Raw genomic sequence first — 17,255 nt, forward strand, 5'->3', positions numbered from 1 at the left:
AGAGTTCTGGAAAGAGTGACACTTCCTCAACAAGAGCCTCAGGCAGGTCTTTCCAAAAGATGACATCTCTGTTCAAGTTACTGTAAACCTTCCTGTGGGACAAGATGAGGGGATGGAGGACAGTGGTATTGGTGATACTGACCTATTGTAGGTCTGGCTTTTGTAATGCTGGGGATTGAACCCAGGACCTTGTACATGCTAAGCAAGCACAGTACAGCTAAGCCTAAAGTGTATGTGTGTCTTAGGTGGTTTTATTTTTTTGTTGGTCGTGGGGCTTGAACTCAGTGCCTGGGCACTGTCCTGAGCTGTTTCACTCAAGGCTAGTGCTCTACCAGTTTGAACCACAGCGCCACACCTGGCTTTCTGGTTGTTGATTGGAGATAAGAATCTCTCAGGTGCTGGCTGGTGCTTGTGGCTTACACCTATTGTCCTAGCTACTCAGAAGAATGGGATCTGAGGATCTCAGTTTGAAACCAGGTGGGCAGGAAAGTCCATGAGACTTACCTCCAGTTAACCACTCAATCCTGGAAGCAGAGCTATGGCTTAAAGGTAGAGCCACTGTTCTATTTATTTATTTATTTATTAATTTTTGGTCGTGGAGCTTGAATTCTGGGCCTGGGCGCTGTCCTTCAGCTTTTCAGCTCAAGGCCAGCAATCTACCACTTGAGCCACAGTGCCACTTCCGGGTTTTCTGCTTATGTGGTGCTGAGGAATTGAACCCAGAGCCTAATGCATGCAAGGTAAACACTCTACCACTGAGCCACCTTCCCAGCCCAGAGCTGCTATTTTTTTTTTTTTTGGGGGGGGGGGGTCCTGTCGTGAGGCCTGAACTCTGGGCCTGGGCGCTGTCCCTCAGCTCTTCAGCTCAAGGCTAGCGCTCTACCTCTTGAGCCACAGCGCCACTTCTGGCTTTTTTTTCTTTTTGCTTACGTGGTGCTGGAGAATCGAACCCAGGGCCTCATGCATGCAAGGCAAGCCCTCTACCACTGAGCCACCTTCCCAGTCCCTAGAGCTGCTATTCTTGAGCAAAAGAGCCCAGAGACAGTGCCCAGGCCCTGAGTTCAAGCACTCTCAGACTTTCCTGCACGGCCTGACTTCAAACCATGATCCTTAGATCTCAACTTCCTGAGTAGCTGAATTGCAGGTGTGAGTCATAGGCCACCAGCTAGGTTGTTTGTTTTATAGTGAGCCTGGGGATTGAACCCAGGGCCTTACATCTTACTAGGCAAGAATTCTACCTCTGATCCTAGCCCTAGAAGCTTCATTTTATTTATTTATTTATTTTGGGTCCGGTCGTGGGCTTGAACTCTGGGCCTGGGCTCTGTCTCTTAGCTCTTCAGCTCAAGGCTAGCGTTCTACCACTTGAGCCACAGCGCCACTTCCGGCTTTTTTCTTTTTACTTATGTGGTGCTGAGGAATGGAACCCAGGGCCTCAAGCATAAAAGGCAAGCACTCTACCACTGAGCCACCTTCCTAGCCCCAGGAGCTTCATTTTTTAACAGAAAACTTTAAAAAGTATATATGTGTATATATATATATATATATATATATATATATATACATACACACATATACACACACACACACACATATTAAAAGGAAGACATTGTCCATAAAAAGAAATTTACTCATTACCTGACTTATGAAATGATAATACCTCTGCACAACACCTTAATAACAACAATAAAAATATATTAAAAATAGTATTTTGGGGCTAGGAAGGTGACTCAGTGGTAGAGTGCTTGCCTTGCATGCATGAGTTCCTGGGTTCGATTCCTCAGCACCAAATAAGCAGAAAAAGCCAGAAGTGGTGCTGTGGCTCAAGCGGTGGAGCGCTAGCCTTGAGCTGAAGAGCTGAGGGACAGCGCCCAGGCCCAGAGTTCAGGCCCACAACCGGCAAAAAATAAATAAATAAATAATAGTATTTTGAGCGAGGTGCCAGTGGCTCATGCCTTAATCCTAGCTACTCAGGAGGCTGAGATCTGAGGAGCATAGTTTAAAGCCAGCCAGACAGGAAAGTCTGTGAGACACCTGTCTCCAATTAATTACCAAAAAGCCAGAAGTGGAGCTGTGGCTCAAGTGGTAGAGTGCTAGCCTTGAGCACAAAAGCTCAAGGACAGTGCCCAGGCCCTGAGTTCAAGACCCAGTACTAGCACCAAAAAAAATTATTTCTTTTTTTTGTTTTTGTTTTATTTTGCCAGTTCTGGGGCTTGAACTCAGGGCCTGGACACTGTTCTGACCTTTTTGCTCAAGGCTAGCACTCTACCACTTGAGCCACAGTACTACTTCTGGCCTTTTCTGCTTATGTGGTACTGAAGAATCAAACCCAGGGCTTCATTCATGGTATGGAAGCACTCTACTACTAAGCTACATACATTCCCAGGCCACTTCCAGCTTTTATTTTATTAATTTTTTTTTTTGAAAGGTTGTGCAAAACTTGTATTTACAAAAATGCCACAAAAGTGAATGCAACACAGTCATTGCACATGCACGCTTCATTCACATCTTCCACCATGAAAGGGTTGTAATGCCACAAAAGGGGGGACAAACTTCACCAACAGCTGCTAAGCACTGAAGCCATACAAGTTATACTGGAATGGACAAATATTGCCCAAGGGAGATTCTACTGTGAACGCTGAGACAGGTTGAAGGCCATTAAACACAGTTATTCCAATCTTTTGGAGCCCCATTAACTTGTGTTTGGGTATGTGACTTTTCTTCCAACTTGTGGTCTTAAACTTCCATTTTACAAAATCCAGAAGGAAATACAAAAGAAATCAAAACAACAGAGGTCATATTAAACAGGAGTTAGCGTATGAAGATATAATTAAGATGGAGAAAGAAAGTCAGAACATTAAAATGGTACAACTTGCTTTGTTAGTTGTTGGAACCAGTCCTACATTAGAAGTTAGGTAATATACACAATTATTTTCAAGTAGATTACTTATGTTGTTCTAATATGTCCTTCTCATCAGTGCACTGTTAAGCTAATCAAAACCTCTACAAAAGAACAGTCCCTTACAATAGCAGCACACACTACCGCTACCTGCAAAGCTGTCAGTCTCAAAAGACTTAGTGAATGAAAAGAAACAGAAGTGGATAAGTCACATATTAAGGAGGAATAATGGGAATTAGAAGATTCATGCAGTTCAGCTCTTTTAATCAGCCAGCCAGCTTGCTAGCGATGAGGGATGGTTTCCGCTGAGGAAGGTCCTGTGGAGTGGGAATGTGGTCCCCAGTGACCTCTGTCTTATCCGGAGCTGCAGTGGGCAGTTGCTTGTTCTTCATCTTAGCTTTAGCCATGTTGTAATCTCCAGAATCAAAATATTTTTGCCCTTTCTGTAATCGTTTCCTTAGAAAATCTGAACCCCCAGGCTTCTGTCCCAGGTGAGGATATCTTGCTTTTAATTTTGTTTCTTCAGCTTTCTCTGGACTAGTCACTTTATCTTCCATTTCCTTCTGCTCCTCGGCTGAGGCCGCCTCAGGGACTTCCGCGGACATGATGTTCCCTAACCCAGTTCCTCCACCTCGGCGACGTCTCACTTCCAGCTTTTAGTTGAAGAGTTTCAGGGACTTTCCTGCCCAGGTTGACTTCAAACTGTGATCCTCATAACAGCCTCCTGAGTAGCTATGATTAGTGGTATGAGCCACCAGTGCTCAGAAGTGGGTATTATTTTTTAAGAATAATCACATGTGAAGGAAAGTTCATTGAAGGTTCTAAGGTTGTTTTTTTTGTTGTTGTTTGTTTTGGTATCTGTACGGGAGTTTGAACTCTGCAGAGGCCCTACACTCTCACTCAATTTCTTTGCTTATGACTGGCGCTTTACTACTTGAGTCACACCTCTAGTTTGACATTTTCCTAATTAATTGGAGACGGGAGTATGCTGGACTTTTTTTTGTTGGTCATGGGGCCTGAACTCGGCCTGGGCCCTGTCCCTTAGCTCTTCAGCTCAAGGCTAGCACTCTACCAATTGAGCCACAGCACCACTTCTGGCTTTTTCTGCTTATGTGGTGCTGAGGAATGGACCCTGGCCTCATGCATGCAAGGCAAGTGCTCTACCACTGAGCTACTTTCCCAGCCCTATCCTGGACTTTCTGTCCAGACTGGCTTTGAACCTCAATCCTCAGGTCTCAGCCTCCCTGAAATGCTAAGATTTTATATATATATAAGCCACCAATGCCTGGCTTAATATTTTAAATTCTCTCATAGTTGTCTAAAAATTTTCACTGACTTAGACCCACTGAGCTAATCATTATATTACTTCATTTTATTGTATTGTAATATATCAGGTACTTAATTTTGGTACATGGAGCTCATATTTCCAGGGGCACCATTTTCTTGTTCCTTTTTTTTTTCTTTTTTGGTCAGTCCTGGGGCCTGAACTCTGGGTCTAGGCGCTGTCCTAGACTAGCGCTTTACCACTTGAGCCTCAGCCCCACTTCTGGCTTTGTCTGCTTATGTGGTGCTGAAGAATCGAACCGAGGGCTTTATGCATGCAAAGCAAGCACTCTACCACTGAGCCACCTTCCCAGTCCCTCTTGTTCCTTTTGTGTTGGCATTATTAGTATTCCAGTCATTTTCTGCTAGGATTCAAAACTACTTACAAATTTGTGAGTATTAAAGCTAAAACTGAGTAACTTAGAAATCTACTTAAGTAAAACCACATTACTGGATTCTATGGTTTATTAATTGTGAATGAACTAGTACCAACTCTTCTTTGGGTAACTCCCAGTCTTCCTTTGGGAAAAGTTGGCTGTTTGACCATCAGATAAAAGTTGTCAATATTTGGTACATTTGTGCATATTTGTAATCCTTACACTCAGATACATAGGGAAACCTTATCTCAAAAAAAAAAAAAAAATGACAACAGGGCACCGATGGCTCATGCCTGTAATCCTAGCTATTCAGGATACTGAGATCTGAGGATTGTGGTTCAAAGCCAGCTCAGCAGCAAAGTCCATAAGACTCTTACCTCCAATTAACCACCAGAAAAACTGGAAGTGGCACTGTTGCTCAAGTGGTAGAACACTTGCCTTGAGCTGAAGAGCTCAGGGACAGCAGTCAGGCCCAGAGTTCAAGCCCCACGACAAAAAATAAATTAAATTAAAAAATAAAATTAAAAATTTAATAGGCTAATAGTTATTTAACTATATTACAAGCCTATTTTAATAATGTACTACATGCATCTACGGAATGCTATAGATTCATATAGTAATGGGATCTACCCCAGCCTAGGAGAATAGAGAGAAGTCCTTTTTTTTTTTTTTTGGGGGTCTGGTCATGGGGCCTGAACTCTGGGACTGGGCGCTGTCCCTCAGGCTCTTTTAGCTCAAGGCTAGCGCTCTACCACTTGAGCCACAGCGCCACTTCCGGCTTTTTTCTTTTTGCTTATGTGGTGCCGGGGAATAGAACCCAGGGTCTCATGCATGCAAGGCAAGCACTCTACCACTGAGCCACCTCCCCAGCCCCTAGAGAGAAGTCTTTACACTGAGACCTTAGGCCAGCTAAGTGGTATAGTGCTTACCTAGCAAATATGAGGCCCTGAGTTCAATCCCTAGTACCAGTAGCCAAACAACAACAAAAGAAGCTAGGTGCTGGTAGCTCATGCCTGTAATCCCAGCTACTCAGGAAGCTGAGGTCTGAGGATCACACATTTTGAAGCCAGCCCAGGCAGAAAAGTTTGTGAAACTCTTATCCCTAATTAACCACCAAAAAACTTAAAGTAGAGCTGTGGCTCAAAGCCATAGAGCATTAGACTTAATTGAAAGCGCTTAGGGACAGCACCCAGGCCTAGTTCAAGCCCCATGACTGAAAAAGAAAAAAAGAAAAGAAAAACAAAAAACCTGAGACCTGCTCTATGGAGTTCTTAGAAGAAAAGTAAGAGGAGAATGAATATTCCAGATACAAAAGACTGGTAGACTAGTTCAGTTAGTAGCATAAGGGAATGGCGGGGTGTGTGTGTGTGTGTGTGTGTGTGTGTGTGTGTGTGTGTGTGTGTGTGTGTGTGTGTGTGTGTGTGTGTGTGTGTGTGTGTGTGTGTGTGTGTGTGTGTGTGTGTGTGTGTGTGTGTGTGTGTGTGTGTGTGTGTGTGTGTGTGTGTGTGTGTGTGTGCATAAGGGAATGGCGGGTGTGTGTGTGTGTGTGTGTGTGTGTGTTAGACTAGTTCAGTTAGTAGCATAAGGGAATGGCGGGTGTGTGTGTGTGTGTGTGTAGAGGGTAGTACAGTAGTACAGGTCCTAAGGGAATGGCGGGTGTGTGTGTGTGTTTGTGTGTGTGTAGAGGGTAGTACAGTAGTACAGGTCCTAGGGCTTGAACTCATGACCTGGGTGCTATCCCTGTGCTTTTTTGCTTAAGATTAGCACTCTACCCCTTGAGCCACAGCTCCAATTTTGGCTTGTTTAGGTTTATTGGAGATAAGAGTATCACAAAGCCAGGTGCTGGTGGCTCATGCCTGGAATCCTAGCTACTCAGGGGGCTGAGCTCTGAGAATAACAATTCAAAGCCAGCCTGGGCAGGAGAGTCTGAAACTCTTATCTCCAATTAATCACCAGAAAACTGGAAGTAAGTAGCACAGTGGCTCAAGAGGTAGAGCACTTGCCTTGATCTGAAGAGCTGAGGGACAGTGCCCAAGCCCAGAGTTCAAGCCCCATGACCGACAAAAAAAGTGTCACAAACTTTCCCTTCCAGGCTTGCTTTGAACCATGGTCCTCAGATCTTAGCCTCCTGAGTAGCTGGGATTATAAACATATGCCATGGGTTTTCTGGCTGTTCTTATAAGGGAACCAGTCATTAGATTAGCAGTGACCTCATTTAACTTCTCTTTAAGAACTCTATCTCCAAATATAGTAATATTCTGAGGTACTAGTCATTATGACTTCACATAACATTTAAGGGAATACATTTCAGTCATCTAGGGCCCATACCTATTTTGTATTGTCACCAGAACAGCCTTTATTTTTTTTTTATTTTGGCCACATCTCACTAAGTTGTCCTAACTTTCCTCTAACTTCTGTCCTGCTGCTCAGCCTCCTGAATAGTCACTATCCGAGGCATGGACCACCATACCCAGTTCTGTTTAGTTTTTTAGGAGTTGGCATGTTATTTTGTATAGCAGCTACTTTGGTTTATGTACGTAGGCTGATATGATACCACAATTGGGAAAATCTATATTCGACCTCATATGACAGAATGCAGGCAGAATAAAAATGCCCTAAAAATACTGTATAAACGTGCCTTCAGATTATGTATGTAAGGTATATATGAAACAAAAAAGAATTTTGTGTTTAGGTTTGGGACCCTTCCCAAGATTTCTCATTATATATATGAAAATACATTTATATATGATATACTTGAATTTATACATATTTCAGAATTTAAAGCTATTTTGGTCACAATCCATTTTGATTATATATAATTTCTTATATAATTTCCACACAGTATGAATTTTCCAGTTTTTTTCTACTACTGATTTCTAGCTTTAGTCTTTGCAGCCAGAGGATATACTTAAAATAACTTCAGTCTTTTTTCATTTGTTGAGATTCTTTTTGTAGCCTAACATGATTTATCCTGAAGAATGTTCCACGCGCACTTGAGAAGAATGTGAAATCTGCTGCTGTTAGATGGAATACTGGTTCTGTGTTAAATGTCTAGTGATTTATAATATTCGAGTATTTTCTTTTCTGTCTAGGTAATCTGTTCATTATTGAAAGTGGTTTATTAGGGTTTCCAAATATTATTTGGAAACTATTCATCCCTTCATATATTTTGCCACTTGTTTGTTACACGTATTATATGTGTGAATGTTTATACATGTATGTGTATGTGTATGTACTGAAGTTAGAAATACAATAGGAGCATTTTGTGGGTGGTGTTACAGGTGCTTGATTGAACTCAGGGCCTGGACACTGTCCCTGAACTTTTTTGCTCAAGGCTAGCATTCTGCCACTTGAGTCATGACTCCACATCCAGCTTTTGGTGGTTAATTGGAGTTGAAATGTATCAATTAGCCATCAAAAAATCAAGCTAGAAGTGTGGCTCAAACAAAAATTTTTTTAAAAAATCAACCACTGTTTTATTTTGCCTTTTTGTTTTTATGCTTTGTGGCAAGGATTATGTAGCCCAGGCTGGCTTCAAACTCATTGTCCTATTTCAGCATCTTGGATGCCGACATTACAGGCTGTGCCACTATACTGGGCTGACAGCCATTGATTATCTATTTTGCCAGTCATGGGGCTTGAACTTAGGGCCTGGGCACTGTCCCTAAGCTTCTTTTGCTCAGGGCTAGCACTCTGCTACTTAAGCCACAGTGCCACTTCTGGCTTTTTCTGCTTATGTGGGGCTGAGGAATTGAATGCAGGGCTTCATGTATGGTAGGCAAGCACCATTGAGCCATATTCCCAGCCTCCATTGATCTTTTTGTATGAAAATTCTTTTTTCTGTCTGCCTTTAAGATCCTTTTTTTCTTCATTGCTGGTTTTCAGGATTTTTTTTTTTTTTTGGTCAGTCATGGGGCTTGAACTCTGAGCTTGAGCACTGTCCCTGTGCTCTTCACCTCAAGGCGAGCGCTGTACCACTTGAGCTACAGCATCACTTCCGTTTTTTCTACTGGTTTACTGGAGATAAGAGTTTCACGGACTTTCCTGCCCTGGCTGGCTTTGAACTGCGATCCTCAGATATCAGCCTCCTGAGTAGCTAGGATTATAGGCGTGAGCCAACGGCACCCGGCCTTTTTCAGGATTTTGACTGTTATGTTCCTTATGGTGATTTTCTTTTTTTTTAAATCTTATATAAAAAATATACCTTTTAGGGTCTGTGGTATCAAATTTGGAGAATATATTAGGATATATAATATCATATAGACTGCTTACTTATAATTTGAGTCTATTTTAGCTGTTTTTTTTTTTTTTTTCTTCTGACCAAATTTTCTTGTTTCTTGGCATGGCTAGTAGTTTTTTCCTTTTTTTTTTGGTCGATCTTGGGGCCTGAACTCTGGGCCTGGGCACTGTCCCTCAGCTCTTCAGCTCAAGACCAGTGCTCTACTACTTGAACCACAGTGCCACTTTCAGCTTTTTTTGCATATGGGGTGCTGAGGAATTGAACCCAGGACCTCATGCATGCAAGGCAAGCACTGTACCACTGAGCCACCTTCCCAGCCCTGAAAACTTAGGAATTTATGAGCTTTGACAATACAGCTATTTCTTCCACATCGGGTGATATGTACTTTTCTTTCCTTTTGCTTAGTGTTAGCTGTTCCCTCTTTCCCTTTCATTCCTTCCTTCCCATCATTGCCTTTGAGTTGCTTAGTTCATTTTGATCAATGTCTTCAATGTCTAGTACAGCTGATCGGCCTTTCTGTTGTATATTTTCCTGTTTCCCTCTGATTCTGTGCCCTCCTCCTAGCTTCCCTCAGATTTGTGCGAGCACACGTGCACGTACACCCCTCCCCACACCCCCACCATATATGTGGTGAAGAACATGGAGTCATTTAGAAATGGTATGGCAAATTGAGTGGAGGTCCTTTGTTTCTTGAGTCCTGTTTGCTTTGTCGTATTGCCTTGCATTTTGAATTTAGCATCTACATATCAAGGAGACCATGTGTCATTTGTCTCTCTGCTCTTGGCTTACTTTGCTAAAAATGATTTGTTGTAGCTCCATCCATTTCCCTGCAAATGCCATTATTTTATCCTTTCTAATGGCTACATAATATTCATTGTACATAGGTATCACAGTTTTTGGATCCATTCATCTGTAGTGGGGTAACTGGGTTGTTTCCGTATCTTGGCTATTGTGAACAGTGCAGAAATGAACATGGAGGTGCATGTGTCCTTGTATCCTGGTTCCTATTGCTCGGGGTAGATGCCTAGGAGTGGTATGGCTGCATCATAGGGGAGGTCTAAATTTAGCTTTCTGAGGTACCTCCAGACTGCTTTCCAAAGTGATTGTATTAGTGCATATTCCTACCAGCAATGCAGTAGGGTTCCTCTTTCTCTGCATCCCCTTCAGTATTTGTCATTGGCTGAATTTTGGATATGGGCCATTCTGACTGGGGTAAGGTGGTATCTCAGGATTTATTTTTTTTTTTTTTGGTTGGTCGTGGGGCTTGAACTCTAGGCTTGGCCGCTGTCCCTGCGCTCTTCAGCTCAAGGCAAGCGCTCTACCACTTGAGCCACAGCGCCACTTCTGGTTTTCTAGTGGTTTATTGGAGATGAGAGTCTCATGGACTTTCCTGCCTGGGCTGGCTTTGAACCTGGATCCTCAGATCTCAGCCTCCTGAGTAGCTAGGATTACAGGCGTGAGCCACCAGTAGCCAGCTCCTCAGGATTGTTTTTCTTTGTATTTCCTTTATAGCCAAGGATGGTGAACATTTCCTCATGTATTTCTTTGCCATTTTTATCTCTTCTTCTAAGAAGTCTCTTGAGTTCACATCCCCATTTAGTAATTGGTTTGTTAGATTTGGGAGGGATTAGTCTCTTGAATTCCCTGTATATAATGGATATTAAGCCTTTGTCTGATATATTACGGGTAAATATATTTTTCCAATTAGTTGTCTGTCTTTCTAGTTTGGTAGCTATCTCTTTAGCTGTGCAGAAACTTTTTATTTTAAGGTAGTCCCATCTCTCCAATTTGTTGTGTGCTGGGACTCTGTTCAGGAAGTTCTGTCTGTGCCTATAAGTTCAAGTTTCTCTCCTATATGTCTTGCAGTTTCAGAGTTTCAGGTTTGATGTTAAGGTCTTTAATCCATTTTGAGTTGACGTTAGTAAATGGTTACAGGCTTGGGTACACTTTTAGTTTTCTGCATGTGGCTGCCGAGATTTCCTAGCACCAATAATTGAAGAGGCCATGTTTCTTCCACTGTATGTCTTTGGCTCCTTTGTCAAATATCAGCTGACTATAAGTATGTGATTTTATTTCTGGGTCTTCTAATTTGTTCCATTGGTCTTTGGGTCTGTTTTTGTGCCAATACCAAGCTGTCTTTGTTAATATGGCTCTATAGTAGAGCTTGAATTTGGTATTTGTGATCCCTTCTGAGTTGTTTCTTTTGCCTAGAATTGCTTTGGCTATTCTAGGTCTTTTGTTGTTTCATATGAATTTTCATAAGAATTTTTCTCTCTAAGTAAAAAATGTCATTGGGGTTTGGCTAGTAATTTTTGTTTGTTTTTTTGTCAGTGGTGGGGCCTGAACTCTGGGCCTGGGCACTGAGCCACAGCGCCACTTCCAGCTTTTTTCTTTTTGCTTATGTGGTGCTGAGGAATCGAACCCAGGGCCTCATGTATATAAGGCAAGCGCTCTACCACTGAGCCACCTTCCCAGCCCCTGGCTAGTAATTTTTTAAATATAATTTTAATTATTATTTATTAAGGAGTTGTACAATAGTGTTACAGTTCAATTCAGGTAGTGAGTACAGTTGTTGTGTGGTGGTGGTAGTGGTGGTTGTGGTCGTGGTCGTGGTGGTCTTGGAGCTTGAAATCTAGGCCTAGGCGCTATCCCTGAGCTCTTCAGCTCAAGGCAAGTGCTTGAGCCACAGCACCACTTTTGGTTTTCTGGTGTTTATCTCACAGACTTTCCTGCCCAGGCTAGCTTTGAACCACGATCCTCAGGTCTCAGCATCCTGAGTAGCTAAGATTATAGGCATGAGCTACCAGCACCCAGCCATGAGTACAATTTTGGGGGGTTTTTGGTCAGTCATGAGGCTTGAACTCTGGGCTTGAACGCTGTCCCTCAGCTTTTCAGCTCAAGGCTAGTGCTCTTACCACTTGAGCCACAGTGCCACTTCTGGTTTTGTGAGTGGTTTATTGGAGATAAGAGTCTCATGGCTTTTCCTTCATGGGCTGGCTTCGATCCTCAGATCTCAACCTCCTGAGTAGCTAGGATTACAGGCATGAGCCAATAGCACCCAGCCCATAGTTATTCTTTATATAGTGTGTTTTGAATATTATTGACTTTCCCTCCATTTCTATGTTCCCATTTTGCACCCCCCTCCACAAAAAAAGATGATTAAAATAAAAACGTCACCAACAATGACAACAAAAAAGAAAATCCATGTTTCCGTTTCCTGGATTGATTCCAGATGTTGTGAACTTTATGTATAGGGGGTGTGTGTGTGTGTGTGCGTGTGTGTGTGTGTGTGTGTGTGTGTGTGTTTGTGTTTATATTCATGCGTGTATTCATGCCTGCATGCATGCATGTATGCATGCCCATCTTGGGGTTTGAACTCAGGGCCTTAGGTGCTATTTCTGACCTTTTTTGCTCAAGGCAGTGCTCTCCCACTTGAGCCACAGCTCCACTTTCAGTTTTTTGGTGGAAATTGGAGGTAAGAGTCTCACAGACCTTCTTGTCTGGCTTTGAACTACAATCCTTAGATCTCAGCTTCCTGAGTAGCTAGGATTACAGACTTACTTAGGGTTTTTTGTTTTTGTTTTTAAGAAGACATAGAACTCTGGGCACTGGTGGCTCATATCTGTTCTCTTAGTGACTCAAGAGGCTGAGATTTAAGGATCACAGATTAAGGCCAACCTGAACAGACAAGTCTATCATACTCTTACCTCCAATTAATCAGCAAAAATCAACCAGGTGCCAGTGGCTCATGCCTGTAACCCTCCCGCTTCTCCAAGCTTGTGTGTTTGGAACTGTTTAGCTTATCTCAGATGCCTTTTGCCTGATATGAGAATTTTCCACTCCCTGTATGTGTGCATCCCTAGTATTCAGCAAAGACTTAGTCAGTCAGTGGACAAGCAGATTTCCTGAGCTTTTTTCTCTGTGTATGTATGCTGAGGACTGACCCGGTCCATGCATATGCTAAACTCACTTTCCTCCACTAAGCTATATCCTTGGCCTACTCTGTGTATCTTCTTCCCTCTGGATTTGTCTCACAGTTCATAGCAGCTACCTCAACCTCTTTAAACTCTGGTCTCTCATCTTCAACAAGTGAGATTTCTGTGCTCTGTTGAAAGAAAGAAATGCTTGTAGCCAATTTCCGGTGGCTCATGTCTGTAATCCTAACTACTCAGGATGCTGAGATCTGGAGGATCATAGTTCAGAGCCAGCCTGGGCAGGAAAGTCTGAGACTCCATCTCCAAAATAACCAGCAGAAAGCCTGGCTTTTGAGGTGTGTCTCATGCGAGATAGTGATAAGCGGTGTGCAAGCAAGTTGAGCAAGTGTGAGACTCCCACGTTCAAACCCTGGTGGGGGAGTAGGGGAGGTATGCGGGTACATGGGGAGTGCTCTTCTGGGGGGAAAGTCAAGGAGGTGAGTGAGGCTCTCTCCCCTTTCTTGGGATCACAGTTCTGAACTGTTGCTCCCCAGTATTTGAAACAGTTTATAACAGTAGAGTGGATCTGATCAAGAATAGAAGTAGAGCTGATAACTGTATTAATATGCAGCAAAATGAGACAGAAAATGTTAAGGAATGACTTGACTCACTTGGTAATAATGAATTGATTTGCCAGCAAAAGGTAACAATTTTAAATGTTTATGCCACTAATGAAATATGACAGAATATGCAGAACAAAATCTACAGAATAAAATTAATGTATTCATACTGATAAGAGCACAGTAAACAATAGAAGAGTGGAATAGTGTGAACAACTTGATTTAATGGTGTTTGTTATAATGATTACCATGCACATAACTAAAAAGACATTCACCTCAAGCACACATTGAGTACATAGTTAAGAATTTTAAAGAGGGGCTGGGAAGGTGGCTCAGTGGTAGAGTGTTTGCCTTGCATGCATGAGGCCCTGGGTTCGATTCCTTAGCACTACATAAGCAAAAAGAAAAAAGCCAGAAGTGGCGCTGTGGCTCAAGTGGTAGAGAGCTAGCCTTGAGCTGAAGAGCTGAGGGACAGCACCCAGGCCCAGAGTTCAGGCCCCACGACCGGACCCAAAAAAAAAAAAAAAGAATTTTAAAGAATGGCAAAAAAAAAAAAAAGTAGCCAGTGGCTCATGCCTATAATCCTAGCTACTCAGAAGGCTGAGATCTGAGGATCCAAGTTCAAAGCCAGCCTGGGCAAGAACGTCTATGAGACTCTTATCTCCAATAAACCACTAGAAAACCAGAAGTGGCACTGTGGCTCAAGTGATAGAGCACTAGCCTTGAGCTGAAGAGCTCAGGGACAGCACCCAAGCCCAGAGTTCAGGCCCCATGACCGACAAAAACAAAAAAAAACAAATAATGTAAATAAAATCTATAGATGTTATATATTCATAACTTAATTTGAAGAAATTGTATAAACTGTAGGAAGTATACAGTTGGTATAGTATGGTGGTATACACGTATAATCCCCTAAGTCAGGGCTGAGACATGAGGATTTCAAGTTGAGGCTAATGTTACTAAGTAGTGAGACTTTTTGAAAACAAAACAAAAAGGTAGTAGCTGAGGCTAGGAAGGTGGCTCAGTGGTAGAGTGCTTGCCTTGCATGCATGAGGCCCTGGGTTTGATTCCTCAGCACCACCTAAGCAGAAAAAGCCACAAGTGGCACTGTAGCTCAAGTGGTAGAGCACTCGCCTTGAGCTGAAGAGCTGAAGGACAGCACCCAGGCCCAGAGTTCAGACCCCATGACCCACAAAAATAAAAGTGGGGCAGGTAATAGCTAAGTACCTTAGTATGCAATTAAATTAAGGAAAAAAAGAGAAGATAAAAATCATATAAAGGCCTGGCACCTGTGGCTCAAACCTATAATCCTAGCTACTCTGGAGGTTAAGATCCAAGGATCAGGGTTGGAAGGCAGCCTAGGCAGGAAATTCCATGAAACTCTTATCACCAATTAGCAAAAAAGTTGGAAGTGGAGCTGTGGCTCAAGTGATAGAACACCAGCCTCAAGAACAAAAGCTCAAGTTCAAGCTCCATGACCAAAAAAAAAAAAAAAAAAAGAACAAAAGCTCAGGAACAGCACCCAAGCTCCAAGACTAGCATCAAAAAGAAAAAAAAAAATACAAAGATTTTTGTATCTAAATTATATAAGATTCCTATCTTACAAAGAAGATAGGAATCATACTGTAGAGAGGATCAACAAGCCAAACTTGTATCTTTCAAAATACTGAAATAGCAGGGTGTGGTGGCACAAGCCTTGAGTACCAGCTACTTAGGGGGCTGAGGTGGAAAAACCACTTGACCCTATAAAGACCCCCTTAGAAAAGATAAATAAAATGTAAACATTAGGAAGGTGCCCAAATAAAAGTGTAAACATTAGGAAGGTGCCAGTGGCTCATGCTTGCAATCCTAATTATTTAGGAAGCTGAGATCTAAGGATCATAAATAGAAGCCAGCCCAGGCAGGAAAGCCCATGAGACTTTTTTTTTTTTTTTTAAACCAATCCTGGACCTTGAAATCAGGGCCTGGGCACTGTCCCTGAGCTTCTAGTGTTCAAGGCTAGCACTCTGCTGTTTGAGCCACAGTGCCACTTCTGGCTTTTTCTCTTTATGTGGTACTGAGGAATCGAACCCAGGGTTTCACTCATGCTACACAGCGCTCTACCACTACCACATTCCCAGCCCCATGAGACTCTATTTATTTTTTTTGCCAGTCATGGTGCCTGAACTGTGGGTCTGGGTTCTGTCCCTCAGCTCTTCAGCTCAAGGCTAGTGCTCTGCCACTTGAGCCACAGACTACTTCCAGCTTTTTCTGCTTATGTGGTGCTGAAGAATTGAACCCAGGGCCTCATGCATGCAAGGCAAGCACTCTACCACTGAGCCACCTTTCCAGCCCCACCATGAGACTCTTATTTCCAGTTTACGACCAAAAAATCTGGAAGTGGAGCTGTGGCCCAAATGGTGGAAAGCCAGCCTTTTAATGAAAAAGCTAAGAAATAGCTGAGTTCAAGCTTCAGTACTGGTATGCACATACACACACAGTAGCTAGGATTACAGGCTACAAAAGCAGAAATTGAAAAGTGTCAAGTAATAATGAAATGTTTGCAGTACTCTACAACTACATAGGAAATAAAAATGTACTTGTTCACAGGAGTTTCTTTTATTTTGTGTTATTAACTACTAAATGCTACTGAACCAGGTACCAGTAGCTCATTCCTGTAATCCTAGCTACTTAGGAAGCTGAGATCTGAGGATCACTGCTTGAAGCCAGACAGACAAGAAAATCAGTGAGACTCTTACCTCCAATTAACCACCTAAAGCTAGAAGTGGATCTGTGGCTCAAGTGATAGTATGCTGGCCTTGAGCACAAAAGCTCAGGAACAGCCCCCAAGCCCCGAGTTCAAGCCCCAAGACTGGAACCAAAATATATATACACACCTATATGTATATATACATATATACAGTACATACATACATATAAATATACATACCATAAATACTGTTGTAAAAGGTCAGGCTTTGGAAAGTATTTTACAACAGCAAATTTCTAATTTTACATATGTTGATAAGACCACAGTAAAAAAGATGACTTTTTACAAGTCTCTACATTTCATAGAATAATAAAACTGATGGCAAATTTCTAACTATTTCATAAAGAGTATAAAGCATTTTTAACACAATAAGATAGTCTTATCCTTTGAAATAAAATCCATTATTGTATCAAACTAAATCAAGATTTGCTAGAAGCTAAAATCATCAAAAATAAACCAAAAATAGGGAAGGAAGGGATGGTAGGGGGAAAACAATGGAGGAGGTAACAATGCTTAATAGGAAGTGTACTTATTGCCTTGCTCATGTAACTGTAACTCTCTGTATAGTATCTTTACAATAAAAAATTAAAAAAAAATAAAAAAAAACCAAAAAGCTATAAGTTATCAGTATCTTTTGCAAAATACATTGTAATCGTCCTGTATTTATCCCAGTTTGCAAAAATAGGTTGAAACTATCTTCTTTAAATATTATATTTGTTAATAAAGTTAAGATTTTTAAAAATTCATATGCTAGATCTTGAAAACATGTAAAAAGAAAATAAACTGCAAAAGAATAGTTAAATACATCAAATAGTGGGTGTGACATAAGGCTTTGCTGTTTAATCAAGCATCTGCAGGGTTTTTAATCCAAATAGTATTATAGTATTGTTTTAAGAAATGTTTCACAGTATTAAACCTATTTAATCTTTACACAAGGCGAGTCAAACATTTCTGGTCCTAAGCATTTTGGATAAGAGATACTCAATCTGTAACAACGCTACAAAGTAGGAACTACTATGGCCCTGTTTTAAAGATGCTCAAGCATAGATATTAAAGAAACATGTTCAAGGTTGCTCAACTAACAAGTAGAAGAGCCAGGATTTGGACAATCTGGCTCCAAGACCCTATTCCTATTC

At 41.8% G+C, this 17,255-nt stretch overlaps 2 protein-coding genes across 3 annotated transcripts in view; one reads left to right on the forward strand and one right to left on the reverse strand.

Moving 5' to 3' along the window:
• Kpna6 (karyopherin subunit alpha 6) overlaps positions 1-17,255 on the forward strand; it is a 45,102-nt gene that overhangs the window by 7,380 nt on the left and 20,467 nt on the right. The window lies entirely within an intron of this gene.
• Positions 2,796-3,547, reverse strand: LOC122108579 (cAMP-regulated phosphoprotein 19-like). The gene has a single exon (XM_042680572.1). The coding sequence runs from the start codon at positions 3,499-3,501 to the stop codon at positions 3,163-3,165; it is 339 nt and encodes a 112-aa protein (XP_042536506.1). The 5' UTR covers positions 3,502-3,547; the 3' UTR covers positions 2,796-3,162.

This window comes from Dipodomys spectabilis, unplaced genomic scaffold (assembly GCF_019054845.1).
Source record: "Dipodomys spectabilis isolate Male_0828 unplaced genomic scaffold, ASM1905484v1 ptg000002l, whole genome shotgun sequence".
NCBI lineage: Eukaryota > Metazoa > Chordata > Mammalia > Rodentia > Heteromyidae > Dipodomys > Dipodomys spectabilis.

Excerpts from the sequence above, each read along its gene's own strand:
- LOC122108579 (XM_042680572.1), bottom strand. The coding sequence starts at position 3,501 with ATGTCCGCGGAAGTCCCTGAGGCGGCCTCAGCCGAGGAGCAGAAGGAA.